The sequence below is a fragment of the Rhamphochromis longiceps genome, linkage group LG23 (genome assembly GCF_057381845.1).
Source record: "Rhamphochromis longiceps isolate RC_006_pf linkage group LG23, R_longiceps_female_GT1.1, whole genome shotgun sequence".
NCBI classification, from domain to species: Eukaryota; Metazoa; Chordata; class Actinopteri; order Cichliformes; family Cichlidae; genus Rhamphochromis; species Rhamphochromis longiceps.
In genome coordinates, this window is record NC_140578.1 from 14,841,917 (window position 1) to 14,853,713 (window position 11,797).

At 38.3% G+C, this 11,797-nt stretch overlaps 1 protein-coding gene across 1 annotated transcript; it reads right to left on the reverse strand.

Annotated features, from left to right (window-relative positions):
• Positions 1–4,625: 4,625 nt before the first annotated feature.
• znf644b (zinc finger protein 644b) lies at positions 4,626–11,483 on the reverse strand. The gene is made up of 5 exons (XM_085399629.1): positions 8,834–11,483; positions 7,676–8,242; positions 6,129–6,251; positions 5,886–5,982; positions 4,626–4,974 (listed from the first exon to the last, which is right to left on the reverse strand). The coding sequence occupies exons 1-5, from the start codon at positions 11,481–11,483 to the stop codon at positions 4,797–4,799; spliced, it is 3,615 nt and encodes a 1,204-aa protein (XP_085255755.1). The 3' UTR covers positions 4,626–4,796.
• Between the last annotated feature and the right edge of the window lie 314 nt (positions 11,484–11,797).

The following is an 11,797-nucleotide window of genomic DNA, read 5'->3' on the forward strand; positions in this document are numbered from 1 at the left end:
ACACAGACAATATGTGGCACTTCTAAATAACTGGCCAAAGGAACAGGTCACGATCAATGCTCCTGACCTTTGATTCACTGCTGCCACAGACACTGAAAAAATATATATATTTATTTATAAAAGCATAGCTAATAAAAAAGTCCTTCTGGTTGATGCATACTCTTTTGGGATACTGCCGTACGCATCATAAAAATTGAAGTAATTGAAGGTTTTTTTATGCTGCCCCTGATTTTGATTTGCTAAATTGACAGAAACTGTTACCTCTGAATTAAATGCGTGTTTCGCTCTTTGTACGGGGTTAGCGCTTGCGGTTTTAATGGTGAAATCTCCAGAGAGGAGGCCCCTTTGATACCCATGGAAATGATAAGCATGCATTGGCTGCCTACCATTGGACCCAGTTGGCAGATGGCGAGCAGGTCCTGCAACAACACATTTCTTTTTGTCAGCCTTGTCCCCCTCTCTTGCTCTCTCTCTCTTTCTCTCTCCAGCCAGTGGGATAATGAAAAGCCCAATTCTGGTCATGGCTAACTCAATCTCATTATAATCTCTCCTTTTTTTTATTCATTCAGCCCCTTGGGATGCTGTCTGCCAGCGATGTGGCTTTCAACCTCCAGAGAGAACATCTTTTGAAACAGCCAGGAGACCTAATGAAGTCACAGAGTGGCACAATTATTTCCCAAAGAAGGAGTATTAATGTACTTCAAAATTCCCTCCAGAGAAGCATGATGACAATTGGTTTGTACAGCTTTGATCGCTGCTTTAAATACTGCCCAAGATAAACTGCAGGGTTAGCCCCCTTTGCCACTGGTAAGTAGAAAACCCAGAAGTGGCTCTCAAGCATTAGAAACATCAAATACCCAGCCAGTTCTGCTGCAAAACACTGGAGTTTAAAATAGCACATAGCCCTAATATTACTTTCTGTTGGGAATAATGGTGCAAAATGACACTGAAATGTGCATCTTTCACCCAACTGAATTGCAACAAATTTTGTTAAACATAACAAATAAAATCAGGTTGTGTGTTGTGGGGAAGGGGCTGATTCATTATCACATAAGACACCTTTAGACAGCTGAAAGCGGCAACTCCAGCTGCTGCTGCTAAAAGTTGCATCTGTGCTCTGTAATCAAAGAGACGTTTCTTTGAAATTAGAATGATGACGTTTTTGTCAAAAAAAAATTGCTGTGGTGTTTGAGGTTGTTTACGCCACCACTTTCAGGGCAGATTAAACAGATTAATACATGATAAACACCAATCAACCTTAAACTCTACTCCATTAAATCCACTACAAATTCATATTTTGCCTTTATTTAGATCATATCTTTATTATTTTTCCTCCACATCTTCCAAACAAAGTGACACCGGCACTCAGATTTTCTTTTGTCTGAATGTGAATCTTGTTGCAGCTGAAGATCTGTAAGGCAATGGCCATCCTGCACTAACACAAACAATGAATTTTCTGCTGTCTGAATGTAAAAGACATCACTTACTATATACTGTGAAATATTTCCACTCACAGATTTCAAAGGCACTGCAGGTTTGAAGCAGCAAGAGAAAGTCATTTAAACTCACATCTGGCTTCACTGTTGTTATATTCATGCATGGTTGAAGCTAGCAAAATATTCATTTACTTCCACAAATATATAATTGACTTTAAAATAGATGTAGCAGAACATTAATGGGGAAAATGGGGATAAACAGCAGGACAACTGTGTTTTTTTTGAGTTTCTATGAAGAGCTTTAACGTTTACTCACTAACTTTGGATGTTTGTGGCCCATTAAGCAGCACATATTAGTTGTAAAATAAAGTCTAAAAACCAGTTGCAGCTGCGACACAAACCCCAGTGCAACAAATGTCTCATGCCACCACTGACTCCACTACCACTGAATACCAACTTTGTCACTTCTACCTTGCTTTTATTTGTTATCTGTGCCAACATCGTAATTTAACAAGGTTGAAACAGCCTGCTAGTGAGCTAGGAGACACTAGCCAAATCTACTGGAGTGATAATATCTGAAAACTGCCATTTAATAGGCTAATGACACCAATGTTTGGGTCTTACAGGCACTGGTTCTGCTTTTTGGTTACAAACAAACTGGCCAATCAATTTAACCGTTTGTGAATTCTCATTTGTCAAGTTATTTCAACTGGCATTTGCCAAGGTTGTGGCTTGATTTAACATAATACATTTAAATAAAGGCAAATAAAGACGTCTTCAGCCATGTGCAAAAGTCTGTTTAAAATATGAATCTGAACATGTTGGCTTGATCTCACTTTTTTATGCTGCACACGTCTCTTGTGTCTAATCAACTCCGTTTCTGATTTACAATAAGATGGCGATATTCATTTAACATGCATCTTTTACTATTCCCAGTACAGGAGAGAGAGATTTCTAAGGGGTTGGAGGGTGGAGCAGCTGCTGCAAGAGGTGACACATAGGAAGACATTGCTTTTATTGACAATGGCAGAGAGAAGTAAACGTTCAAAGGTGTGTTTGCACTTCACTAGAGCCAATGCTGACAATACTCATTGGCACAAGTACAAAAAAAGACTTCTCCATGTATAGTGAAAAATTGCAGCTGAACAAAGGTGAAAAATATTAAAGGAACAGTGACCAATGACTGAGTGACAGAATGCTGTCACCAAGGCCTGCTATGTTATGAACCTTCTTTCTGGAGTCTGTTTTCAACAACCCAAGTGGTTATCCTTCAAGCTTACAGTTTTACACCAAGAAATTTCCTTTCTCTCTCTCTTTGCCCTGGATTATGTTTCCCTGCTGAGGCACAGCAGAGGAAAAGAAACACAAAACAGACATCGTGTTATTTTCAGAAAAACTTTGGAATATATTTTTACATTGGAAGTCGAGTATGGATTTCAATCACCCACACTCAAATTGCCTTAGGACTTCTTCCAGCCAGCAATGTTTGTTTCAGTGTGCAAATGTGCACCTGCCTGTTGATCTGTGATTCAGCTAAGGTTTATTAATTAACATGTCTTTTCAACAGCATATTGTGTGATAAACACCATTTTATTGTAAATGAAGTCTCTTGTTTAACCTAATCTCACCTTGCTCAATTATCCGCATGTTCGTTAAACCTTTTGCTCAGTCCCTCATAACTGCTGCTGTAAATAATGCCAGTGCAGCCAAGAGGAGTCAGATGCTCCTCTAAGCATGGTATCACATCATATAAGATCTTTTTATCAGATTAAAAACATCTTGAAAAACGTCACTAATGTAATTTGGCACAGCATCAACAAATAAACACGTGTTTAATTCCTTAAATTTACAACACTTCTTTCATATCACACATGCTGAATATCAATGGAGCTGATTTCTATACAAATATTTGCATGCAAGTTTCATCAGAATTGTATGAATATTTGATTGCAGAAGATATAATCCAAATCAAATTGGAATTCTTAAATTGATTCAACAACATGTATTAATACAAAGCTAAACTGTACAACATGTTAGGAGATGCTATATCTGCAGTTTTCCATATTCAAAATAGGCAAGTAAATGCATAAAATAGTTATCCTTTCATGGCATTTGGTTGTAAAACCAGAGCAAGCATTTGTTTGATTTAGCTAAATCTAAATTTCTGAATTTTAAATATACTATTTGTTGGCTTTTAATATAGTATAAATCAAAAGTGTTACAATTGAGGTAAGTGCTTTGGCAATAGGTTCAGCCAGACTAGATCACACACGTCAAAGCCTTAGCTGTTCTTAAAATATACAATGTAGAGAATACAATTATGAAAATGTACTAAGAAAAAGGTACACTACTACATTTTACTGAAAGGACCTGGCAAAAGTACTTATTCACATGCTGAAATACCTAAATTTATCTTAGCGCATAGCCAGAAGTCCTGTCATGCAAAATTTGTGACAAATTTAAGTGCAAGTGAATTTGGATAATAGGTAATGTTCATAGTATTTCCGTCTTTAAACTGTTAAGTATGAATTTTAAGCGTGATGTCTCTAATTACAACACATTTCCACTGAACCAAAGACAGCACCTTTGGAAACACAGAGCTAATCATAGAAAATAATATAACTTTTGTTACAACTAAAGAGGGTTTTTCATAAAAAGCTATTGTTGTGCCTAACAATGAGAATCAGTTTTCAGAAATTAAGCTGAATGTTGAAGGTTAAAGCAAAGAACAAATGATGACAGAACAAGCTGTCCCAACGTCTTGAATGTCATTTGGATTAAGAAGAATTCTGTCTCTGATGCAGGTACACAGAGGTGAAATTGTACAAAGCATCCACAAACTAATGACACTCTGTACTGTGCGTACAAGTAGAGCAACAGTTTCACTGAATATTATCTCTAAAAGAAAATGAAACATGAAACACATTCAAATTCTTGTCTATTTTTAAAGTGCAGTTCTCCTTCTAACTAATGCTCCTTCTAAGTTTTTGTATTATAATGAAAACCTCCTTACAAAAATCTGATTTTTGAGCAGTTGTTTTGTTGAATTAACAAGGCACTTATATAATGACAAAAACATTTTTTGGATCATACATATTGTTGCGCATAATTTATACTGCAGTCAAAAAACAGGAATCCTATTAGTCGTATTAGCTGAGGCAAAGTGTTGCATTAAAATATGCTATAATTAAGTTTTTGCAAATATACAGAAAATTTATACTATATAGTAGCCTGGATAACTAAAATACTTCTTTCCAGAAACATGCTGGTATAGATATATATAGATATATCTATATATCTAGAGGGAGAATAAGAGCGAGAGAGAGAAATACATAGATCTGGAGGGATCTGGAAGTAAAACTACCCAGTTTCTGGGTCCTCGTGAGACATGCTTAGTTGTATTTTCTGATGAAGGGCTAAAACCTCTACCATCCCTCTCCCTGAGTGGGGTACGCTGGTGTGTAGAAGGTGCCTCTGTAAATGCCTGATCCAGTCCTCCTGAATGGAAAAGGGACCATGAAAAACTAGGTCGCAGAATCTGCAGAGATACACCAAAAGAAACTGTCAGTGTTTCTGGACTTCATGCATTTCTTCTAACGCCTTCTAACTAAGATGTAGTTTTATTCATTCTATACATTGTAATCAAAGATTCTCAAGTTTTCCAGTCTTTTCCATAACTATATAAAATTCATTGAGGCTTCAAAATGGCATTGTTAGAGACATGGGCACTTTAACTAATAGAAGTTACTAAACCATGGCTGTGTTTGTAACTTGACTTTTGGAGCATAAGTTCACTATCACTGTTATGCTGATGACACTCAGTCTTATCTACCTGTTACACTTGATAGTCACTATATTTTAAGAACCTCTTTGACTGGATGATCTCACGTTCCTGGACAGCAATACATTTCCTAAAGCAAAACGGACGTTATTTTATTTGCTTTCCCCCAAGATCCACAGATATCTTAACTATTACATTCAGTCCTTTCTCCATAGATATTCAAACCGTAATTTAAGTTCCTAGAGTATTCGTTGATAGTTTCTGGACTTTTAACCCTTTGCAGCAGGTGGTAGTTCGGTTCCAAAAAAACTCCTCAGTGATTTGTTTATAGTTAGAATCTAAGTTAGATCTAGCTGAACTACCAGGTATATGCAGCAAGTTTGAGCTAAATGCATTCTCAAAGCCAAACAGCTTCTCTGAGTGGCTCCTTCTGGCCCAAAAGAGCAATGTGGTAATTACTATTAAGAAAAGTTGAGCTGTCCAGGACTTTACAAACCACTGGGTGACATCATGGTGTGCAAATATACAGTCATAAAACTGGGTGCAGACAAATTGCTTGCAACCATCAAACATGCAAATGTCAATATTCCAGCTTGTCCTTTATACATGTGCCAGTTTAAGCGTTGTTTTGTTGAAATACTGTGTATGTAGCCTTTCATTCCTTTTACCTGCAGGTCAGTGTGCACATCTCAGTATTCAGTGAAGGTAAATTATTATTTTTAAGCTCCGGCCTTTGTCTTGGTTTCTTCTTCCTAAAATCATAGTCTAGAAAAAAAAGCACCAGAATTCTTTATCTCAAGAAATACATCCGTTTATCCTTGACATGAACTTCTAAATGCACATTTTGCAACATTTTGTCTCTAAATACAGCAAATATCATCTGCTTTTCATTTTACTTCAACAGAAATTACCTTCTTCTTCAAAAATTGCAATCCTCTTCCTGTGTGCATTTGCTTGAATATGACCAGGAAGCTGGGAAACAGTGGGGAAGGTGCTATCACACTGAATATAAATCTTTTTTGAGTCACATTCCCCTGAAAAATAAAATAAATGATGTGAGTGTATTTTACATTTCCCTAATATTTAGGTTATATATTCATTTTATACAGTTTAGCCTGCGCATGATACCATATGTGACAAATCCAAGTTTACAAACATTAGAAGTTGAATATTTACGAAGAAATATAGAATATATTTGAGTTCATGCAGTAATTTTATTATCAGATAAACTGTTAGTCCCAGTGTGCGCTAAAGTCTTCTTCCACCTGGCTGCATTCTAAGCATCTTATTTGCACTCTCCTGTTTGGAAAGTGTTACTGGTAAAGTTTAACACAATCTTGTGTCTTCAGGGGGACTTTTTTCACATACAATTCACCACCTCAAGGGAGTCACAAAGGATTCCTAAACTACACACGCAGAGACACACACACAAAATCACAGATATATTCATTTTCCAGGAAAACTGGCAACAATGATGCTGTACACTAGACTGCATGTTAATGATTAATGATATCTGGCATAGTTCAGTAGATATCCCAAACGATCTTTCAAAAATTAAAGAACCTGATTTTACTTTTCAGTGTATTTGTATGTCAAAGAAAAATATCCCAAAAATGTGAGTAACACATGATTTGAGAGTCATCTTGACCTTGAGGTGAGAAGAAATGAACTCGGTGGTGCATTTACGTTAATACCCAAATGTTATTCTACAAATTGCCATTAAATCAGTCTTTAGGACAGAAGACATGGGATAAAACGTCTTTGGGAAGTACACTGCAGCTTTGTCCTCCTTAGTACCTCACTGAAAATTTGATTTGGACAGACATTAAACAAAATTGTGGATTCGTGGATGATGGGCTTGTGACACAACATCAAGAGGATTTCATGTTTTTTTAATATGAACTTCAAAAGCACTTTGGTGGCATTCTATGCAGAGAATGTGTTTTTCCCACAAATCAAATGACTGTGAACAATTCTCACACTGTTTAACTGTATTCTGTCGACAATAAACACGTTATCTGGGATGAGACATGGTAAATTTGTAATAAAATATGAATTAAAATCTGAGAATTAGTTGGCTTTGACGCAAGTGAAGGCAGCTCAAAAACAGGACACACTCTGAATTTAAAAGATATAAAGTTGTTGTTGATATGGATGCGGTTATGTTTTATGCAAGCCTAGCATTTGCCTGGGTCAACATGCTATTCCTCTACTAACAATTAAATGAGAAATAAAAAGACAATTAAATAAAAAACTATTAAAACGCAACAATAAACTACACTTAATGATATAATAACTGACATACAGTAGCTTGTCTTACATATGATCTATTAAATGCATGATAATGATACCTCAACTTTTGTTTTTCTGCTTTGGCTGGTTTTGCATAACATTTAAAAATGATGTATTTTACATACAGTATGATGGCTGTCCAAATCTAGACTTAAAGATTCCATACCAGCAGACCAGTTTGGTTCCCGACTGGTCATCTCTGTTTTGGCCATATAATCGTTGGTCATCTCACAGATCACCCTGGTTGCATAGGCTTCTTGGCTCACTGCAAGCTCCACACTTTCCTGTTTGGCTTTGAGGAGTTCAACTAAAGTGCTTGATGTGGCTGTAGTGCCTCTTTCTGCTTCCCCATGTAGCTTCTTCCTTTCTGAGAAGTTATCTACCATGTGTTTACACACAAGGCTTTTCTTTATGGGATGCAGACTCCTTTTGACATGTTGGAGTTTCCCTGGGATGCTTGTCTGCATCAGAAAGAGGCCATTGCTGCAGATGAACTTCTGAGGGGCTAAAGGTTGAGAGGAGAACTGACTCTTAGTCAGAAGGTTGTTCCAATGTTCCGTTTTGTTCTGTAGCAATTCATTTAGTGCGCACAGCGGAGACTTACTGCTGCTGGTAACCTTTGTACCTATTCGTTTCAGGTGTCCCCTCACATGGTTAGAGATGCCAGTTTTGCTATCAAAACATTCCAAACACACAGGACACGTGTGTTGTCCTCGAGTTTCTGGCTTAACAGCTGTAATATAAGAACAGTGTGTCACAATTTAAGGAAAGAAAAAAGCTATTTTTAGTGTACATTTTGGAATGTGAAACTTTATAGATATAGATTTTCTATAGCTGCTTTTATATGTAAGTCATATAATAGACCCTACTGCCGATCACAGAAATACTAAATCGTAAACCCTATACCATATCCTGAAGTGCCACTTTGAAATGGTTGTGGAGCTTTGAAGAACTTTGACTTCTGTCATGGAGTAATTAACCAAAGCTTCTATAGAGAGGTGCGCAATATGCAATCCCACTGATTAAGATTATAGATGCTTGCTCCAACACATCCCTGGCTCCATTTCTTTCTCCTATCAAAAATGCAAAATGATTTTCTTACTAAATTACAAAATATAATGTTATTCATCTTTTGATAGCATTTAAGGACATACAGAACACATCTGATAGGTGGCACGCTTACACTAAAATTCTACAGTATGTGCAGGCACCTAATATTGCACAAGCTAGGCTATAATGAGCCAATCGGTGTTAGGGATATTAGTTTTGGCACACAGTCCATTCAGACTCGGTTTGTATTTATTATTTGTTAAAATAATCGTACCTTTTTTTCTCATGCCAGTAGAAATCTTTCTGCGGATTCTTGGCTGATAGTCCCACAACGCCACTTGCTCCGGTGAAACCATGTGCCGGGCATTGTAGCTCACCCCAGCTCTGTGAAGATGTCCTCGCACGTGATTGGACAGACCCACTCCGGACTCAAACGTGGCGGGACAGTAAGGACAGGGCTTATGTTTTACTGATGGTGTGGGGGACATATCAAAACTATCACTTGGAGATGTATTAGGCAATTCTGTGGAATCATCACTCACTGTCGTTTCAATGTGCTCCTCTTTGATTATGAGCTGTTCTATGTCACTGCAGTCTTCATCTCCATCATCTTCAACCTTGAGTGCGTGGGGGCTTTGGTGTTTGGCTGTAAAGCTCTGCCTCTTTTTCAAATACCTCCGAGCATATGAGTTCCTTTCATTCTCGCTGCTTTCCAAGAAGCTGCCTGTAGCTTCGCTGGTGTCATCACTGAAGTTATCATCACCCTCACAGCCTTTCTTTAACTCCCTAACTGCACACTGTTTCTTAAGCCTCTGGCTAAGCCCAGGCAATATATTACCATTCATTCTTTCAGTAGTGTTATGCAAAGGTGTAGTCATTTTTCCCATTGATGGAGAATTTTGGCTTACTTGTACTTGTAAACTCCCGTTTACGGGGTCATTTTTGCTTCCCTGACAGAACATCTGGTCCAATTTAAGCTTCCTGGCTGTAAAAGCAGCGGCTGTAGGACGGTTTGCCAGCTTTAAGCTGCCAAAAGCCCTGCGGTCATTGTTTTCAGCATCTTCTTGTACACAGGTGAGATCGGTTTCCACATCCAATTTTTCTGCTGGTTGTAAGAGTAACTTTCCATGCTTGTCGATTCTCCACAAATATGGCGACAGCATGCTTTTAGTGCAGCTGGCATTGAGTTTAAACTGATGACAATTTACAGTGTTGTCAACAGTTTTTTGAATGTGAATATCCCCCTTTTCAGTGGAACGGTCGAGTTTTTCCTTTAAAGTAGATTTAAATAGATTTGGTTTACATCGGGCCATTGTTTTATATTTGCCAACATATGGCATTTCAGAATGTTTTCCTAACACTACTTTGTCTCTCCTTGGGAAAAAACTCATTTTACACTGAAACGGAACATGTTGTGCTCCCTCTGCATGATTAGTATGACTCATTTTCCTGTTTTGAGGCTGGTGTGTGTTGAGGTGTGCAACATGTAAGTGTGCTACAAGTGTCTGCCGTGTCAAGGAAATGTAATTACACTCCTCACAAAAGTAGTAGTGCTTCAAATTATCATGTGTTTTGGTACCCTGGACAAAGACTTTTTGGCAGTTACAACCAAACGTGCACCGAGAGCACGGCACTGTGGTGGCCCCATCTTCAAATTCAGTCTTTTTGAGCCCTTCAATTTCCTCCATAAGTTTTTCCAGCCTATCTTGGTGAATAATGATGTGCCTCATGAGGGAGTTGCTATCACAGAACAAAAGCCCACACTCTCCGCATATAAAGGGCTGTGAATCATTCTCACTGTTCACCTGATTATGCTTGCCTAAATGATACATCATATGTCTATGGAAATGTCTTTTTTCCTTGAAATTAACATTGCATGTTGTGCATGAAAAGAAAAGTGAATCTCGTTCAAGTTGCTCTGCCTTCAACTGTTCCACTTTTGGACTAACACAGTTTTCATCTTCAGGGTCATTTTCCTCATTACTGCCTCCCTGCGCTGTGCTATAAATATGGCTCTCAGAGTCTAAAGCTATGTTCCGAGAAAGGTCTTTGAATGGCATAACTGAATATTTAATGTCAGATTGTGTACCCAAAAATTCATCTTTGTTGCCAGTGTCAACACTTTCAACATCATTACCACTGCAGAAATGTCTGTAGCTGTTGTTAACCTTTTCAAGACAGCCTAACATGCTTTTCGTGTGTGTATTGTGCTTCTTGTCTCTTTGGGGCATCACTTTGGTCTCCAGCCTTCTGTCGTTGTGCAAAAAGCATTTTCTTGTTGAATCCCACCTGATTACTTCAGTATTATCATAATCATCCAAGGAGACTCCAGACCGTTCCATGTCCCGTGGAGATCTTGTTTTTATTGTCTGTTTTGTCAAAGGTTGGCTAATGTGCATTTGCTCTGCACTGTCACCTGACAGCGTGGAATAGGCCAGTTTAGACTCATTCTCCTCCGAGTGAGACAGTGGCGTGTTGACACCTGGCTGTGTGGCCGGTGTTTTTACGTCGGGTCCCACTGTGTTCTTCCAAGCGTCTGATTGAAGCTCACTAGGTGGTGGTAACACCTCGGGGCTCGTGTCCTTCTCCGCTTGCCACACGGCATCCAGGACACTGTTGGATAAAACAGTGCCTTTGTTCAGGACACAGTGTACCTCTGAGTTGGGGTGTGAACCAGGTCCATTAACAAGTGCTCCTGAAGGCAATGAATTGTCTGCATGGGAAACAGCAGGGACACTGCTGTATACAAATGGATTCGGCTGGGTTCCATTTAAAGGGTTTTCGTGTTCATCTGAGGACAGACCTGCAGCATTGTTCTTCGGGGAGAATGTGTGAGTCTGTAATGGCTCCCGAGTACGACCTGGGCTGTCAGACACCGATTCCACGTCTTTGTCCTCTTGCGCATTCAGCTTCAGATCAGACATAGCAGCGATACTTTCTGAAATATGAAGAAGAAAATTATTCTGCAAACTTTGAGCAAGTCAAATAAAGCGTGCAACGTCTTATACATATCTACACGTATACACAGTATAAATAGAAAAAGATAACTCTTGCACATAATATAGTAAAATTTAATTCTTTTTCTCTCATTCTCACTGACAATGTGGTGTTGTTGAAAAAATCTTTTTTTTTTTCCTTTTGGGCTATTCCCACTGCTCTGTAAAATGAGAGTGGTATTATTCTGTGCCGCATTATGATTTTCCAACACCCTCTTTCGCCACCTCTATTCACAACAAAC

Coding starts and splice junctions, on each gene's coding strand:
- znf644b (XM_085399629.1), bottom strand. CDS start 11,483: ATGTCTGATCTGAAGCTGAATGCGCAAGAGGACAAAGACGTGGAATCG. Junction 8,243..8,833: donor TACTGGCATGAGAAAAAAAG/GTACGATTATTT, acceptor CTTATATTACAG/CTGTTAAGCCAGAAACTCGA. Junction 6,252..7,675: donor GGAACCAAACTGGTCTGCTG/GTATGGAATCTT, acceptor TTTATTTTTCAG/GGGAATGTGACTCAAAAAAG.